Source organism: Arvicola amphibius, chromosome 4 (assembly GCF_903992535.2).
Source record: "Arvicola amphibius chromosome 4, mArvAmp1.2, whole genome shotgun sequence".
In the NCBI taxonomy this organism is placed as follows: Eukaryota; Metazoa; Chordata; class Mammalia; order Rodentia; family Cricetidae; genus Arvicola; species Arvicola amphibius.
In genome coordinates, this window is record NC_052050.1 from 152,198,898 (window position 1) to 152,218,925 (window position 20,028).

Genomic DNA, 20,028 nt, shown 5'->3' on the forward strand with positions numbered 1-20,028 from the left:
CCTCCCCCACCCCTAGAAAAGAGCAAAATACAATATGTAGAATTTTTCCATAAAAGACACACATAAACACTCACGGATGCATCTCCAGGGACTGGGAAGAACACAAGCTACATCTTTGTGTGGTACTGTCTTTCTAGAGAAATCATGTAAACTGGCCACCATTGTGGCACCTAGCCTCGGAATGTGGGTAGAGCAAAAAGCTCCTTCCTCCTGCAGCATCACACCTGCACTGGTTACCATGACAACGTGGCTTCATAGAGTCTCAGCACCCTTGGTTTCTGTCAGTTTGTCAACACCTCAGCTGGTAGGTCCCTGAAAAGAAGCCACACCTGCCCCATCCATGAAGACCCTCAATGGTGCCAAAAGCCGGGTGCACCGCCCATGTGCAGCTGCATTGAAGCCTGAGACCAACTCCAACTCACGCTGACCACAGTCGCTTCCCACATGCTGTGGGTACGTAGTTTCCAGACATGAACACCCCATACCTAGGACAGATCACATCTTTCCTTAGCACAAGCATTCCTGCACGCTACAGGAACCAAGAGCATCCTGCTATGGAGAGAAGGCTGCCAAGCTACCTCTTATGTGCTACAGTTTGCATAAAGTTCACTCTAACAAGCCAGTGGCAGGAGGCACATAACTAACAAGCGAATTCGATCGTCACTGGTTGAATAACACCGCATATATAATGTTAAGCACACAAAGTGTGAGCGTGTGTCAGCATGTATCAGTATGCCACCTATGAAGTGTGGGCGTGTGAAGGGATCCTACACCCAGTTCTGACGTCACAGCAGCGCATGTTCAAGAGAGGATGGTCAACTTTCTGGAGTCCAGGCTTTCAGCTCAGCAGCCAAATGGGTCATGAGCAGATGTGTTGGTTTGAAGACTTTGAGCTGAGGTGACGGCCTTCCTTGGGTCCCACCCCACAGGACCCAGCAGGAGATAATTTTTACCACCTTTTACCAGCTCTCATCTGTCACTAGAGCATGCATTCTTGTTCTTTTTCTGTCTCAGTTTAGTAGGTCTCATTTACATCACTTTAGATTTGAATATTTAACATAATACAGCATAAAACACATTTAAAAGAAACTAAGAGATGGGTGTTACATTTTAAGTGACATTTTTTATTACTCTTTCAAATTTTCATATACTAATACAGTGTATTTTGATCATTATTGCTTTCTTGTTGTTCTTCCTTTCTGGTAGGAAGCCTCTATTTCTTCCCACCCATGACCCCATACTGTGGAATTCTGCCTTGCTTTCTCTTTCCTCTTTATGGGAGACTTCCCTGGTCATGACACTTGCTTCTGGCACAAAACCAACTCTATAAGTTTCATTCTATCTAGTATTCACTACACATACTAACTACTCCCCTAATATTGATATCAGTGTATTGCTATGTAAAGAGAAATTTGTTTAGAAAAAATCCTCCTTATATCTCATCATGAAAATTTAGAAGCATGAATATTAATAACTAACACATCTGTATCACCTATCTAAGGACCCTCACTTGGCAGTGGGACACTAAGGGACACCCAGGAATGGAACACTGACTAATGTCTAATGACTTGCATGTATAATGCAAGGCACGGCTCCTAACCTGAGTCTTTACAAGAAAATAATGTCACAATGAGTTCTCTGAGTCCTGGGTGCCTTTTGCTGTAGTATTAAAGCCCCAGTGCTCAGATTTAGAATCTACACCACAACAGGTACCACAGAACATCAAAGCCACAGAGATTTGCCACTAGTGAGACCCTCATAAGCAAATGTTATGTATATGTGTAATGGAGATAGTTGGAATCTCAGCTCTATCAAGGAGAGGGAGGAGTGAGAGACAACACAAAACTGGAGTGTTAAAGAAGAGTGACAGAATGTAAACAAGTGGGCCATGGAGGTAGCAGGATTCTAACACTGACACCCAGCAGGCTCTGCTCATCCTTTCTTCTTGACAGTCTACAGATGGCCTGGTCACCATTAGCCAGTGAGCCTTTTCTTTTAATGTGAGAGCACCCTCTATGTAAGTAGAGACTGCTCACTCATTTCCTGGCAGCCCAGGCCTGAAATAATCACACTGAAACTGTATTAATTAAAACACTGCTTGGCCAATCACTTAGGCATATTGCTAGCTAGCTCTTATATCTTAAATTAACCCATCTCTATTGATCTGGGCATTACCATGAGGTCGTGGCCTACCGGTAAGGATCTCATGAGCGTTTTATTCTACCACCAAGAAGAACAAAATGATATCAATTGTGGAAAACTAGAAGCAACTGAAGATTATCAAAGTGAGGTAAATGAGATGCAGATATATATTGCCTTCATCTATGGACCCACTTTTTTTTTATGAAAGGCAGAAGCAAGGGTACATTAAGACTGGAGAAAGGGAGGGTGGGTAGATCCAGTCAAAGTACATGATGTGTCAGCATAAAAACAGCCAGATGAAGCCCGTCACTGTACACGATGAACACACACAAAACCCACAATTATTTTACCGTATCAAACATTTCTACCGTGGTTTTGAAGTGTGACTCACCCTGCCACTTCAATTGGATTAGAAACAACTCAGCCACAAACCCCATAAGGCTGCTGTCAGAAATTCTTACAGCCAGCCTGGAAAGTCATTCTGACACTCAGGGCTCTTGATGGGTCCTTTCTATTAACCTCACTGACACAGCCTTGCCCCTTTCTGGAAGGGGAGTAGAAGTGTCTGAGGATGCTATAAAGCTAAGGGTAGCAGGCAGTCTCCTCTGCCCACGTGACCAGAGCTTGGGAGGTCCCAGCAGCGGACCAGGCTGGCATCTGTGTGCCAGCCTTCATCTCTGTGTGCTCCATGACTGTGACGAGTTGACAGTGTTAACCACCACAGCGAGCATGGTGACATCAGGAGCTCGATACCGCTGCTTCGCATGATCCCTCCTCAGCCTCCCTCCCTCCCCCATGCTTCCTCCACACATCTCACACGGCTTCAGAACATGGTCTCTGACGCACAGGGTTCTGTCTGCCTCTGCACCCTCCATCCACACTGATTCCTCTTATCCCTTCTCTCTCAGTCATTGTAACCAGTGTTCCTGCCCCCACTGAAGCCTTGTCCAGCCTTAAGACAGGCAGGTTAGGTGAACCCTCCTTGCTGCCGCTGCCGTGAGATTTTTATTGGACTTTTGTCTGTTCCCGAATGTAGCTGTCTCTTGTCTCAAGCCTGATGTGTGGACCCGCCTCTGTAGATCGAGGTGCAACAGTAGGTGGGGCAGAGGGCGTTCAAGTACAAGGCGCATGTCAGAGAGTCAGTGATTCTCCATGTCCCCATGGGAGACCCTTGTAGCCATACAAGCAGCTGCTGCCCAAGGAAATGTGTGGACAGGACATACCCCCTTTGGTTTCTGTGATGGGATAGATGTCTTGCTACTGAGGTGTCTTTGCTCTTACTCCAAAGAGGAGAGATGGAAATTTCCAAGCTCTGTGGTGAACAAGAGAGGGACCTTTGACCTCCAGGAGGTAAACTAAATCACCCTGCTACAAGGACCATGGGGCTGCCTGCTCTGTGTACTCGAAGGGACACCCCAGACTCCAAAACTGTCTACATGTGAGTTAGGGTCTTTGTGCTGAATCACTGAGTTTTATGGTAGACGGTTACTGGTCCTTCCAAAAATGTTAGATCTCATTGTGTAACTGGTATACAGTAAAAATTTTGTAGCTTGGATGTTAAAATTGAATTCCTGGAAACGTGCTGTGGGTCTGTTGTGTTTATGGATGACTCCACTCTGCATCAATGCTCCCACATTCCGGAACTTAATGCAGCACAGATGGAGTCATCACCGAACTTCTGATGGCCTTCATGTCAAAATGGGAGCCTTACCCCTAGTGCTGCACCTAACTTAACTAGAATGTTAATAATTTAATCATGGGCATGATGACTTAACACTAAGATTAGGAATACACAGAATAGGAATATATGCTGAAATATTGAATACAAAGATCATAGCATGTGCTCTGGCATCTGGAGATGGGGTCATTCATATTCTGTCCATTGGAACAGTGTTGGTTGTTATATCAATATGGGAAGTGTGAGATCACTGGGGAATCTAATCTCTTCCGGTTTAGTTGGCTGATTCACAGTGATAAAGTTTGATAAGATGATCCACTTCCATTGTATAATCCTGCTCCTCTCCTTGGCCATACTATATTGTATATTTAAATTTTTGCTAGAAGGTAGAATGTATTTATAAAAAATTAACATGCTGGAGAGAGGTGGCTCAGTAATTAAGCACACTGGCTGCTCTTATGTAAGGCATGGGTTCAATTCCCAGCACCCACATAGTGGCTCACAACCATCTGGAACTGCGGCTCCAGGGGATCCAGTACTTTCTCTGTTTCTCCACAGACACCATACATACATGTGGAACATCACCATATACACAGACAAAACATCTATATACATAATTTTTAAAAAGTTAACCTACATCTTACATTATCAGTATCAGTCAATATATATTTTTCTTTTTGTTTTATTACACTTATTCTTGCAATATTAAAGTATATGCATGTATCTCTCTCTCTCTCTCTCTTTCTCTCTCTCTCTCTCTGTGTGTGTGTGTGTAGAGGTTGTGATGTTATAGATCCAAAGCCATTTGTTGTTCCTAAGTAGCCATTTCTTGTTCATGTTTGTGTCAGGTCTAACATCTATTACAGATTATTGTAAATGATAAGAACATCCTAGAATAAACAAACTTAAACAAACCCTAGTTTCCAGCAACCAAAAGGCTAAGCAAGTCATTGGACCGAATCTGAGGCCTATAGCCAAGATTCCTCCAGTTTACTGTAAACACCCACTTAATATTTCCACCAAATGTATCTTAAAACTGCCTTCATTTACAACTTTCTTTGTTCTGTTACTTTAAAAAGCTTCATAAAACTGCTTCCATGTTGGAACATGGAATTTAGAGTAACCTAAATCTGTGTTCCTGGGCCATGGTCACTAATATTTGACTCAAGACTATATTATCTATTATCCTCTTTAAGGGGATAGTTACTTCTTTTTCTCATCAACAATAATATAGTCAGACTGAAATAAAAAATTTTCATGTTTCAAATAACTGAAGCTATTTCATGTTAGCAATTAGGGATGCAGCTCTCAGAACTGCCCTCTACAGGAGGAGTGAGCTCCAGCAGGCCTTTTCTAGAGAGGGCCTCATTCCAGCAATGCCTCCCACTTGCAAAATCTCCATCCAGATGCCCCCCTCCTCTGACTGGGGCTTCCACAGGAGAGGTGTAGACAGAATCCAGGAAGGACACTGAACTCTTATGAGGAGAGGGTCCATTGCCATAGGAATAGATCCATTTAACAAACACAGTGGAGGCTCAGAAAACGGAAGTCAGGGTTTGCCACACATGTACCTGCTCTACTGTATGAACTTTGGAACATACACTGGATTGCTAAATTGTCATCTGCTGTTGAAGCTTGTTGAACCCTGACACCCAAGAAGGTTCTCTTGTCTGAGACATCAACATGTTCATTTCAGGCCTCCTCCAAGACCCCTGGTCTCAGGGCAGGCTGATGCCCTGACTCTGTGACAGGGCCAGAGGAAAGTAGCCAGCAGCTAAGAGCATCAAAAACATTGTGCTCTTGGGAACAGCTAGAAGACAAACTGTTTCTCACAATATAAAAATGCCTGTAGTGGCAACAGGAAGCCAGAACTTTGGCCATAGGACACTCAATCAAGAACTCAGCTGACGGCCTTGTCTTTCCTGCCATTCCTGACAGATGACTGTAAATGTTCAATTTGGTGCTATTATCTCTCTGTGTGGCCACTTGATCTCTTTTTTGGAAGCTTCACCTGAGGCGACACTCTGCTTCACTCAGACTCTCTCAGTTGGGAACTCCAGCAGGCTCTCTCAGCAGGGCTTCTTCAGCCCACTTCAGCCAAGTTTGTAAACTCTGGATTTGATGGTGTTATCTTTGGTCTGCTCTCCCAGGTGGTGCATGTCAGTCACCTCTGCTGGATGACCCAGTTTTAACGGCAGCTTCCATCTGCTATGCATTCTATGTATTCCTTTTCTTTTGCTTGCTGTATACTTAATAAAGCCCACTCACGGTGGTCTAAGATCATTCTCCAGTCCTTACAGAACACTGTGTATAACTCAACCATGCAAAGCGGTGAAGGAAGCCATCATCGCTCCTTGAATGTGGCCTGTTTTTGACATTAACACATGAATTCTTCCAGTTTTTGTCAGTGGGCCAACAGAGAAGATCATCAAGTACTTGAAGTATCCAAAGACCAAGGTCAAGATGGCAAGTCAAAAGCAGGAGCCCGCAGGTCTGATGTGTGGTTTCCGTAGATAAGAGACCAGCAGCAGAAATGTTGGTCATTGAAAAAGATGAAGGGAAAAGTATGCACTAACAGAGACTGGGGCGAAGCTGAGACACTAGAGAGTCCTGTAGCACAGAGGTTAGCTCATCAGCACTCTTCTTGATTGCCTCCTCGGCCCATTCATTAAAACAGCGAGGAACTTGAGAAGCCAGCACAGGGCTGCCTTACCGGGCTGGCACCCATCTCTTCCCATGGTGGTGGCTAATCACAGCAGTTGGTTCTCACACCTGCCTCAAGTCTTCACCTTTGCCTCTGGACAAGGTGAGAAGGCAGGTGACAGCACCACTAGGAATAGCCTTCCTAGGAGGCCCCTCCTGTTCTTCCACAGTCCTCAGAGCTGGGTACTTGAACCTGCAGGAAAAGCTCAGAAGGCGGCTCAGAGAATGCATTACAACAGGAATTCCAACTGAAGAGGAACTGGGAGCCACTGCTTTCTAACATTAGATGGTTCTCGTCACTAGGGTAGTATCAGAGCCCCCCAGCTCTATCCCATGTTTAACATGACAGAGGGGTGGCATTATTCAACCCATGTCATAAACACTTTCTCCTCTTTGACAGTCACCTAAATCTGTCTCAGGCATCTCTTCTCACACATGGCTTCCACTGTTGGTCATACCCCTCAGCTTCTTCCATTTATTCAGGCTTCTGATGTTGAGCACTATAAATATTTTCTTTCATCTTTATAGCATTCCAGATTCTGCATGTCCTTGGAGGGGTTGGTGCACACTCAGGTTCTGAGGTCTTTACATTACGTATAGGAAGTGCATATTATATATAATGAGGATTTGGTGTGAAAGGGGGTTAGAACTGATCGTGCAACAGGTTCCTTTGGGTCCAAAGGTTCTGTGGTTCCAGATCTGGAATTGCTGGCTGGAAGAATGGAACAAAAGTGTGTGGGATACAGCAGACAGAGTCACGGGAAGCATTTTCTGTGACATTCCTGCCATATAGTCATTTATATGCTGTTGGAGTCATTTTGTCCAGAGAACGGTCGAGTTGGTGCCATGAATCACCCTTAGAGACATCCCCACCTCTATCATAAGTCTCCAGGAACTACCTTAATTGGCAGCTATTAGAGATGCATTATTCATGGAAGCTGTCAGACCACAGGGAAACGCTTTATTTCACTAAATTATACTTAAATTGATTTGACCAATTTTGATTTAGAGCTACTAAAACCCAGGAAAATTACCATTCCATCAAATTTTAAGATGCAAAAGTAAAAGTGCTTAATTTTAACAAACGAAATGGACATACTAACATCGCCCATTCGGTTTCTGCTGTCCGAAAAGTCCAGAGCTTAAAAGTTAAGGTGCATGTTTTGCAAATAGTGATTTTTTTTTTTTTAAGAACAAAAGTCATGTTCTCATAAATCATACTCAAACCCTCTGCTGTGGAACCTTCTTCTTCAGCTCCTTCTTTAACATAAGATTATGGAACACAGGCCAACCTTGTTTGTCCCATTCAGTGCTGCGTATGAGACAGACACGCGTCCCCAATTGCTCTGCATTCTGTGCCCAGACAGCAAAACACCTGAGAGTATTCTGCAGAAATCACTTCTTTTTCCTCCTAAAGTTCAGAGGAAACTTTCATGTGCCTTCATTTGCCAGTCTGACACCTCTGCACAAAAGCCCTTGGTTATTTCTTATTAAGCCGCTTAAGCTCCACTGCAGGTGTTGCGCATACTAATGTCCCTCCCCCCCCAACCCCCCCAACTCCCCCCACCCCCCGCGGAACACAATCTCCCACTAAGAGAAGGAATGTCAGAGAATCTTCCTGGAGGAGGCCCCGGCTGGAGAAACTTCAGAAATAGGGATCGCTCTGTAATTTTGATTTACTGCCATGGGAAATTTTTAGTTTAGAGTATTGTAAAAATGGACACCGGCAGCCCTCCACACGTAGAGTTTCCCACCTACAGATTCAACCAAGTATGGATTGAAAAGACAGGACTCAAAAGAAATTGAGGGTGGTCAGGAAAAGTCTGGGCAATTTAATGAGACAGGATGGCAATAAATGTTTTTAAAAGACCAGGCATAAGACTCAGGGTAAGTGGCTCAAGGTTTGATGGGTACTGAAGCGCGTGTCTGGAGAGAACAGGTAGGGCTTTTTCTGTTTTCCCACGTGACCGGATTCCTGAGAAGGCGCAAACAAACAACTACGCACCAACAACAGACTAAAGGCACCATCAAAACCCACCTTGGTGAACCAATGCGTTTTTATCAGCGCTACTAACAGAGCAAAGGTGAGAGGTTTCCTGTGGGAACAGATGTGACTCAAAGGCAGCAGCTGCATGACCCAGGCCCACCCGGGCATGGAAAGCTGGCAGTGGAGCACACTGCACAGCCTGCAGCCAGCTCACAAGCTTCTTCCGGGCATCTCAGCTGGTCTTTCGCTTCCTCCGCTGTGCTTACTGCCTTTTTAAGCATAAGAAGGGAAAGACCTGGAAGGTTTTCGACTTCCAGCAGCTTCACAGAGACTGGGACTGTGGGCCTGGGGTGAAGTGAGAAGCAGGACAAGCCTGTGTTGATGGTGGCATGTGCTCTAAGTGAGCGTCCTGCAGCTAAATTCAGGTGATAAGTGGGAATGAAAGCGGTCAAGAGATAAAAGCTCATCAACTACCGTGTTCAAAATTTACAGAAGTGAGGGGAACTTAATTAAAACGGATACTAGACAGTAATTAGGTAAGGGAATAGAGCAGCATGAATATTAAAATAGGATAAACCAGAATTGACTACTTGGACAAAAACATAATTCTCCAAAATACCAGAATACATTTTAAAAAGATAGTCAAAGATTAACACATTAAAGAAACATATAATAAACTTTTAAATGCTGACAATAATTATAGTACAAATCATGAAAGTGATCCAAACAAACAAATCTATATTTGGAGACTCTTAAAATATGTATCAACAAATATGTGTGAGGCTACCATCCATATTAAGATAAAAACTTTTAATGTACCTAACGAGTATGATTAAATTATATTATAGTTAGGAGGCAAACTTAACTTATGAAGATTTGTAAAAGTAAATAAAGTACAGCAAATATGCAAGTTAACTGAAAGAAATAAAGGGTTTTTGAAATTCTACTAAGAATTCAGACTCAAGATTTAGTGACTGCACTCCATTATACATATATAAATTATTATATATTAGTTATACTGTATTATATATTAATAATATACAATATATTATTATACATTAGTATATATTATAATTCTCAAAAAATAAAGTTAAACATAAGTAAATAAATAAAATATTTAAAAGTAAAACTAAATAAGAACACCAGATTATAGTATCAAAGCTGCAACTTAGAATGAACTATAGCAATAAAACTACACGAACATTAATAGAGCACCCAGTGTCACTGAAAAAACTATGTTATACAAGGCTGTGTAGACATACATTAACTATAGTGTACTCATTGTAGTTCATTTTATTTTTTTACTCTTTGAGGGTCTGCCACCCAGCTCCCAAATACACAGTTATTTATTCTTACTTATGAATGCCCAGCCTTAGCTTGATTTTATAGCCAGCTTTTCTAACTCAAATTGTCCCGTTTCTCTTTAACTACATATCTCCATATGAATTCCAGACTCTCAGACTCATCAAGTTCACCGGATCACGTTTCCAGTGAACAGAAATGTTTAGGGAGTGCCTTTGTGTTTGTCTCTGGGAGATCATTCTTACACTTACAGATCATTCAACCTCGTTGAAAGGTTTCCAGCCCCTGGGGTAAGGCACCTTCAGGCTAAGAGAGTTGAAATCTCTAAGAGGAAGTGTTGATATCTGTCAGGCGTCACAGGGGTCCAGGTCTCAGTGCAGACAGCTTCACTCTCATCCCCCTGAATGTGATGTTCTTCTCAGTCCCACCTCCCCATTTCTGAGAGGTTCTCTTCACATTCTCTGTTTCACCTACATGGCCATCCACACTGACTCCTCCTCTCCTAGGCCTCCTTCCATACCCAGGACCACTGCCTGCCATCTGTGGAGCACAGGAACAGGCACACTGCTCTGCCTGTCCTGCGAGGCTTTTCTTATAAAAATGACTGGGCACCTTTTTATTCCAGGGCCTTGTATATTTGTTGCTCGAGTTTCGTGAGAATTTGAGAGGACCGCGTGAGTCGCACACTGCAGAAAAGTAAAGAGATTTTCATTCAAAGAGTGCCACGAAGATTTTCCGGCCCACCTTTCGTCACAGCAATAGTAATTAAAGTCCCATTGAGGTTAATGGAATCAGCTATTGTTAGAAGCCCCAGTGACAGCTCTCCAGGTTCTGATTAATTGTTATTGTAAAAGTTAGTCTGGCTTCCAGGCAACTTTAGCCTCAACCTTCCTTTAAATAACTCTGTGATTCTGTCTTGGTATGCTTTCCCAGTATGGTCTGTAATTATGTGTAGAAAATATAAGTCATCCTTATGGTCAAGTAGACAGTGGTTTAACAGTTATCTTTGAGTAGGTAGAGAAGATCTCTCAGGTGACTTGTCAAGTCAACTGGGCTTGGAGCGTCTAGGAGAGACGCTACTGGGTTTGTCCATCAAGGTGATTCCAGAGCAGTTTAACTAAGGAAGGCAAACCATGCATGCTGTGGAATATTAGCTTAGGATATGTTACATTCGTTTGTGCTTTCGAATACTTGTTTAACGATGCAAAGATGTGCTCCATTCTGTTATGTTGCACATAAAACTCTGTAAAGCTGTGTTTCTTTGCCTGCCTAAAGCACCTTGGTCTAATAAAGAGTTGAATGGCCAATAGCTAGCCAGGGGAGAGAAATAGGTGGGACTGCCAGGCAGAGAGAATAAATAGGAAAAAATCTAGGCTCAAGGGAAGAACTAGGAGCAAGAAAAGGAAGAGAGGAAGATGCCAGGGGCCAGCCACCCAGTCACACAACCAGCCACAGAGTAAGACAGGAAGAAAGACAGGATAAAGAAAGGTAAACAGCTCTGAGGGGAAATGTAATTAAAAAGAAATGGGATAATTTAAGTTAGAAAAGTCGGCTAAAAACAAGTCAAGGTAAGATTGAGTATCCATATGCAGAAATAAGTCTCTGTGTTATTTATTTGGGAACTGGGTGGTGGACCCCCAAAGACTTAAAAGTAACATATGAATGTTGGTGGTGCCAAAATGAACATCAGGACAAACATCCCAGACTTAATAAAATTGGAGAGAAAAAAGAAAATCACCTGAACATCCTCATTCATCTACCTCTGCTTTCTGCCCAAGGACACAAGGACAAGATGATCTATACTCCTAATATAGGATGGACTATTACCACCTCAAACCATGATCCTTTCTTCCTTACATTGGTTTTGCCAGGTATTTCATTACAGACACAAGAAAAATGACTAGTATGGCCTTTTAGTTTCTCCTGTTATCACGTCAGATAAGCCTGGAAGATCAGAGCTTTGACATCAGTGTAACAGACTTCCCTCACCCAGAGACTAGGAGATGCAGAGCCTTCTCGTAGGTGTCATTTCCAACAGACACAGAGCTTAAACGTGATCCACACAACAGCCTCGAGATAAAGGCAAACATGGAGACTCACATACTTGACAGGCAGGTGGCAAGGAAGGAACTGGCTCACCAGTTTTCTTTGGTGAAAAGGACTCAGAGAACGAAGCCTCTTGCCAATTGTATCCACCAAGCAAGCCAAATGGGGTGTGTGGTTCTATGACTTGTTTGAAATTTAAAGAGCCACACAAAGAGTTGAACATATAGAAACTGGAATATAGACTCAGTGAGAGCTAAGTTCTCTGAAAGGTGAAACTAGGGAAGACTGTATGTCAGATACACGTGTGAACGTTGCAGTGGTTCGACCCTGAGAACACGGGCTTCACAGACTTCATCCTTAAATGAAGTCAGCATCTGGAGAACTTGGCACAGATGGCTAAGGCACACAGCCCTTAAGGACCTCATGCCACTGTATTTAATTTCTGGGGCCATTGGAAAGAAAAAGGAGATGCTGTAGTTCCCACAGAGGAGCTCAAAGGGTTCCTTGTTAAAATAACATTACTGTTCCTTGTGACCTCAACCAAGACAGGTTTTAACACATCTACTAGCCAATGGTCTCAAAGTCGTTGGCTACAGGACATCCTTTTTCTTTCCTAAACTGTCAACTGGATTTTTAAACTTCTTATCATCTCTCGTGATTCAACTATACAACTCCATACACAACCACCTAAACTTCTGCTTTAATATCTACTCTCTGTCTAAGTTGCATCTAATTTTTGTCATTGTTGTTGTCTGTTCATTTGATTTTTTTTTCAAGACAGGGTTTCTCTGTAGCTTTGGAGCCTATCCTGGAACTAGCTCTGTAGACCAGGTTGGCCTCGAACTTACAGAGATCCTCCTGCTTCTGCCTCCCCAGTGCTGGGATTAAAAGCGTGCACCACCACATTCAGCTCAGTTGCATCTGTTTAAGCTGATCTGTTGTCCCGTGCTCATTGTTTAATGGAGAACATTCAGCAGTGACCCATCTACAACCCAATGTGAGTTTTCAAATGTAAAAAGTTTTTACCCACTACAAAACTGGCTTTGCAAACTTAGAATACAAACTACTTAACATTAAAGAATTTTAAAATCTCATGGCTATTATTCTATTTTTTTAAAAAAATATCACTCCTATTTGAAATTCAAACACTGGGTTGTTCATTGGGCTTTCTGTTTGCTGGAACAAACATTCAATCACTTTTCCCTGAGCCTCGGAGGACAGCTAAAACTCAGTAACAGATGAGAACAACAAGAACCTTGAGAACTTCATAGAAAATGAGATAAAGCAGAAACAGTACAGTTATGTTCTGAAAACAGGGAGTTAACCACCTGGGGAAGTTCCAAAACTTCCCAGATAAAGGCGAAAGCAATTCCCTGTCTCATTCTTAAGAAAGAAAAGAAAACGCAGCCCAAGCTTTGTTCTAATTCCCAACATTCTTGTGCTTATAACTTAGAAAATACACAACAGATTTAATATATTTAGGTTTCATTGCAAAGATCTTTCTTTGTTTGGTCCCCAGTGTAAGTTTTATAAAAACAGGATTGAGACACAAAAACTGCAAAAGACCCCCATTATACAATATTTGACAAAAATACTTAGCTTGATTCCATTTATCATAGAGTGGGAGCACAAGAGGTTTTTGTTTGCTTTGTTTTGGATTTTGTGTTTTTGTCTTGGCATGTCAAGGAATAGATCGGACTAGTGTTTGGTGGAACTAAACTCATTATCTTCCTCAAAAAAGTCAAAGTAGGAGTGTTGGGTGAGGAATCTCTGACCTTCCTGAGACCCTCAGCCTTGGAAGTCTCAAAGCATGGTGCAGAAAAAAGTCCCTGAGGTGCCCTTCTTCCTTAGCAGACAGATGGCACACCCACTTGCTCCGTTTCATCCAAACAGTTGCCTTCAATGCTAGCACTGTAAGCCAAAGCCAATTTAAAGGAAGAATGGTTTTCATTTGAAAAATTTGTTGTTTTTTTTTCTTTCAAAGAAACAGGCATCCTTATAAAGATTAAGAAAGTGGCATTGCAGTTGACTGAATCTGTGAGCAGCATCATGTTGACCCAGGCACTCAAAGAAGGGCCAATACCGATAGGACGTAGCGTTGTGACCAAGACATAATGGGGAATGGGGGAAGTTGGTGTGTTCTTAAGCAGGCGATCGTCAGTACAAGCTGCCTCTGCTAATGGTATTAAAAATGAGTGCCTCGGCTCCTTGAGCTGAGTGAAATTTCTTTCATGTGTTTCTTTTTACCCCACCCCCAATGTTAGAGATGAAATCCAAAACCTCATGAATGCTAGGCAATTGCTTTTCGTTTGAGCTACATTCCCAACCTTCTCCCCGTTCTTATCTTAAGTATGACTAGCATTGTTCAGGCTCAAAGCCTTGAGTGTAGACTTTAATAAACCTTTGTATATGGTTCCTCTATGGAACTATGATAAAGAACATTTTCAGAATACCCAAAGTACTGCCATAATTCATATCCCTACAAACACTCCTGATGTCATCTATATATTAATTTATCTTCATTAATATATATTTCTCCTCAAGGTATTTTCTATAAATACACTTTCACTTGGTGTCTTTAGGTTGTTACAATGTCTGGGTCTCTGTGTGGTCAAAAGTATCTATTACATTCTTAAACATATGATGGGTAAAACTAAGCCTTCCAGTCTGCTCTTCAATGCCCTCACCTACCCAGTGCTGCTAAGAATCTGCTGTTAACTCAAGCCTAGTCATTCCAGTCTACCCACATCTATTTGCAGTTGGATATCACATCATCCAGTTCTTCTTACAATCAGGTACCTCATCATCTAGTTCCTCTTACAGTTGGGTACCACACCATCCAGTTCCTCTTACAGTTGGGTACCGCATCACCCAGTTCCTCTTGGAGCTACAGATTCCTCCACACTTTTAAACTGGACTTGAATACCCATTGTTATGGAAGGGAACTGCTGACTTGAGCATGGATAGCAGAAAAATTGTCACTTTGCATTCCAGAGTGGCATACATGTTACCTTCCTACCTTGTCAAGGAAAATTACTGACTTGTAGCAAGTTAAAACCTGCAATAATGTCAATCAAGGATATCCCAACAGGCCTTCAGGTGGATCCAGAAAAAAATGTGTTTCTAAAAGTTCCAGTTAAGCTAACAAGATGTTTGTTATCCAAATCTATGCATTGAGGAACTTGGAAGTTTTATCTAATGTTTCACTGAGGATTGGCTTAGAAGTTTTCATAACTAGGACCTGTCTAACTATGGGGCAAAGGTAAGGTTTTAGGACAGATATAATCTAGCAGCAAATTAACTTAAGCATCCACTCTATTCAATGGTCCTCTCTTCTAGATTATTTATGTGGCTCTTCTGTAAATGGCTGTCAGTAAAAAATACAATTTGTTTTAATGTAACTTAATATTAGACATTGACTGATTTATGTTGCAGTAATAATTCACCAAATTTGCATTGTTCTTCTTAATTCAGTTCTGAAATAATCAAAGCAAACTCTCCATCTTCACATGGCTTTATTCATTTATATTTTCCTCAGCCACAGAGAACCAGAAAAAAAAACTATTTCTTCGCCCTGACCAATCTGAAGACAGACTGAGCACTCCGCAAAGCTGCACTGGTTCTATTCACTGTGTTCCAAGTTCCCAGGCCCTGCATAAGAGCCACTACCACACCCCAGGGACTAGGAGAAAATAAACACAGGCAAGTTTTTTCCTTCAGGGACCTATGGAGTACACATAATAACTTGGAGAAACTCCCATCAAAGTCATCTCAGAAGCCTCCATCTCTAGAGGGAAACTCTGTTGGACTTTGAAGCTTAGTTTGTTAGGTAGTTAGCTCGACGCTGGCACAGCCGGGGCTCACAGTTGGCAGCAAGGACTATGAGTGTTACTCAAAGGAATGGGATATGAATCACATCTCTGAGTGGAGACAGGATATTCTGAGCTTCCTAGAAGATCATAAGATTAGTAACTAGCCAGCCAGAGACTCTGTTTTACATCAAGGGTTTCCCATTGTTGATTGGGGTTTCTGTCCCACCAGGTCCCACAGCCATTTAGTTCCAAATAAACACACAGAGGTCTACATTAATCATAAACTGGTTGGCCTAGTAGCTCAGGCTTCTTATTAATTCTTATAACTTATATAAGCCCATAATACTTGTTTATGTTAGCCACTTGGCTTGGTACCTTTTTCGGCAAGGCAGTCACATCTTGCTTGCTCTGTTTGGCTTCCTCTGTGTCTGGGGTGACGACTGAAGACTGACCCTTTCATCTCCCAGAATTCTCCTGTTCTCATTGCCCTGCCTCTACTTCCTGCCTGGTTGTCCCTCCTATATTTCCTGCCTGACTACTGGCCAACCAGCATTTTATTAAAATGCAATTGACAGGGTACAGACCATTGTCCCACAGCAGTACCTTCCCAATGCAAACAGGCTTATCAAACACCCGGACAGGACAATCCCTTCAGGGGATGCTGTCTATTCTAGAGAATTTAGACATGGTATAAAACCTGCCTAACATATAGACTGGTGTGACCATCTCATCCCATTGTGCGTCTCTCTCTTACAGAGGGTTCTGCTCTGCATTGTTCTGCTCCCTTTGGCTGCTCTTCACTCTCCCCCCTTGTAAGTGCTCCTCTCTCCTCCGCCCTGAATTCTACCTGTTTTCTATGCATCCCATCAGGATTCTTTCAACAAAGATCAAAAGGACTGGGGAGATGAGGAATACAGAAGAGGAGGTCCAGAGAGGAGACCACAGCAATGAGATGGATTACTGGAAACCACATGACCCAGGCCCAATGGGAGAGTAGACAATGAAGCAAGCTCACAGAGAGGGCCATTGGGCATCCAAAGGCTGCACAGTTCCCAAGCACTATCCAATCACTGTGATGCCAGGAGCTGCAGGGAGTTGGCTGGAGTCTGACTTAAAATGAGTTATGAAGACTGCTGGCCAGTCTTTTGTCAATTTGACACAAGCTGAAGCTATCTGAAAGGAGGGAAACTTGATTGAGAAGTTCCAGCTGTAAGGCATTTTCTTAATTAGTAATTGATGGGGAAGGGCCCCGCCCACTGTGGGAGCTACTATCTCTGGGTTGGTGGTCCTGGGTTCCTTAAGAAAACAGGCAGAGCAAGCCATGGGGAGCAAGCCAGTAAGCAGCTCCCCTGCATGGCCTTTGCATCAGCTCCTGCCTCCAGGATCCTGCCCTACTTGAGTTCCTGTCCTGAGAACAGCAATATGAAAGTGTAAGCTGAAATAAACCCCTTCCTCCCTAGCTTGCTTTTTGCTAATTGTACTTCATCACAGCAAGAGAAACCCTATGACAATCACTAAAGGACTGAGATGGAATCCCTAAAAAACTAAGGCTCAGGAGACAAAATCAACAGGGGGGACTGTCTGTCTAATCTTAGCTCGCTAAAGTTCCTACAGGGGCCATGAGTATAATCCCCTCATGGGATCAGAAAAGCCACCACAAAAAAAAAAAAAAAACCTATGTACCATCTGGCACATAGTTAAACTATGTGAACTATCTAAGAAAGACGGTTTAGGAGACCATAGATCATAGATTTCCCTTTGGCAAAGAGAATGTACATTTACCAAGGCAAACCCCAGCCACGAAGGTAATCTTTCTTCCTTCCCCTACCAAACAGAGTAGCCTTGTATTTGAGATGGCTCCAACTTTGTGCAAATACTTGTTCGTCCCATCCACAGCTTTGCCCAGAATCCTAAGCTCCTGCCCTTTGTCTAGCTCGCCTTAATATTTTTCTTCTTTTACATGTTACACAACTGATATGGGATTCCCCTCTGTATGTTGTGAATATCATTGGTTAGTAAAGGAACTGCTTTAAGTCTATAGCAAGTTATAGGGGAACAGAGCTGGGGGGGATTAAACTGAATGCTGGGAGAAAGAAGGGCAGAGTGAGGGAGAAGCCATGTAGCTCCATCAGAGACAGATGCTGGGTGGAATCTTGCCAGTAAGCCATAGCTACATGGCGATACACAGATTACTAGAAATGGGTTAAATTAAGATGTAAGAGTTAGCCAGTAAGAAGTTAGAGCTAATGGGCCAAACAATGTTTTAAATAATAAGGTTTCTGGGGGAGCAGAAGCCAGTCCCGCTGAGCACACTCTAGGTGGAAAGGTGGCAGGGAAGGGACACTGCTCCGAGGCTTCCACAGGGCAGGGCAGGGCAGGGCGGGCAGAGGCCGTGCCCTTCAGGAGGTGACTTCACGAGCAGGCAAGAGCCAGGAACCTGTGAGGTAACAATAGAAGGAGGTTCCATGGCCAGCTCCTGGGCCAGCGGGCGTGGTTGCCAGTAATAAGCAGTCAGACCAAGCTGCCTCCAGAAGCCCCGGGCATCCCAGGCCGCTAGCCCCACCATCCGGTCCTGGCGCCATCCTGGCCTCCGGCCCTCCCCTCCTAGCCGCGACCCCGCCTCCCCTAGGATCGCTTGACCCAGCCCAGCTCCTCCGAGGCGCCCAGTGTGCAGGTGCCCATTGACTTTCAAAGGCCGCCCGCACCCCCTCATTGGCCAAGACAGCTTGAACAAAAGCTGCTCAGAGGCGGTGGCAGTGGTGGCGGCCCCTCTCCCAGGACGCTGAAGACTCCATGCCTCTGCGAATAACAAAAGAACCTGGAGAAGTTGGAGAAGATAAAGTATATTTAGTATCCAGATCAGGAGATCAACAAACCAGGAAATGCCCAATTTTGAGGATGAGTTAACATGTCCCATTTGTTACAGTATTTTCAAAGATCCTCGAGTCCTACCGTGCTCTCATACGTTTTGTAAAAATTGTCTGGAAAGTGTTCTTCAGGCAACTAGAAACTCTTTGTTATGGAGACATTTGCGAATTCCATTCAAGTGTCCTAACTGCAGAAGGATTATTGAAATTTCTTCAACTGGTATAGAGTCCTTACCTGTAAATTTTGCATTGAGAGCAATTATTGAAAAGTACCAGCAAGAAGACCACCCAGATGTTGTCACCTGCCCTGAACACTACAGGCAGCCACTAAATGTTTATTGCCTACTAGACAAAAAATTAGTTTGTGGCCATTGTCTTACTATAGGCCAACATCATGGTCATCCTATAGATGACCTTCAGAGTCTCTATCTGAAAGAAAAGGATACACCTCAGACATTGTTTAAACAGCTAACCGACACACACTGGACAGAGGTCACCCATCTTATTGAAAAGCTTGAAGAACAGAAGTGTCATTCTCAAAAAATGGTTCAACGTGATAAGGAAGTTGTTCTCCGGTATTTTAAGCAGCTTAATGATACATTAGAACAGAAAAAGAAAATTTTTCTGGCAGCTCTCTGTGACGTTGGCAAGCTGATTAATCAGGAATACACTCCGCAGATTGAAAGGGCGAAGGAGATCAGAGAGCAGCAGCTTGAGTTAATGGCAGTGACTGCATCTTTACAAGATGAGTCTCCACTCAAATTCCTAGAAAAAATTGATGACGTCCGCCAACGTGTGCAGATGTTGAAACGGAGACCACTTCCCAAGGTCCAGCCTGTTGAAATTTATCCTCGAGTAAGCAAAGTGTTAAAGGAAGAGTGGAGGAGAACAGAAATTGGACATATTAAGAAAGCTGTCATTCCTGAAATGAGAATTTCTTCAAAAAGGATGCCATGTTCCTGGCCTGACAAGTATGAAAAAGAACTTGAATTCTTTGATATTTTAAATATTGCTGTGGTTTCACTGATTTCAGTGATATTAATGTTGATACTCTTTTTCAACCAACACATAACCACCTTCCTAAATGAAATCACTTTAAGATGTTTCTCTGAAGTCTCTTTGTCTGTTTACCAAAGTTTATCTAATAACTTAATGACTTAAAAATTTGGTATACTACACTTTATATTTGTTAAAGGAAATCATGTGGAAAATAGTTTCTCGCTGAAAACCCAAATGAACAGTTTTAAGTGGGCTTCTTCTGTTTAGCAGGGGCTAGCCATTGCTAGATGGAAGCTGGGTAGCATAAGTAGCAAACTTACATAGGAATATGGTAAACCTTCCATGGTTGGATAGAAATGTTGCCAGAAATGATATATTATCTGAAAGATTATTCAAATCAAATTAGAAAATTATAATTTTTGATTTGAATATTTTATTGGCTTGACAGTCAAAGTTTTAAATAATCTTTCTAACAAGCATTTCTCTTTTTAC

General features: G+C 42.7%; 1 protein-coding gene across 1 annotated transcript; it reads left to right on the forward strand.

Moving 5' to 3' along the window:
- The first annotated feature begins 18,552 nt into the window (after positions 1 to 18,552).
- On the forward strand, positions 18,553 to 19,698 carry LOC119811037 (tripartite motif-containing protein 59-like). Its single transcript, XM_038324582.1, has one exon. It carries the CDS (start codon positions 18,553 to 18,555, stop codon positions 19,696 to 19,698), a length of 1,146 nt encoding a protein of 381 aa, XP_038180510.1.
- Positions 19,699 to 20,028: the final 330 nt, after the last annotated feature.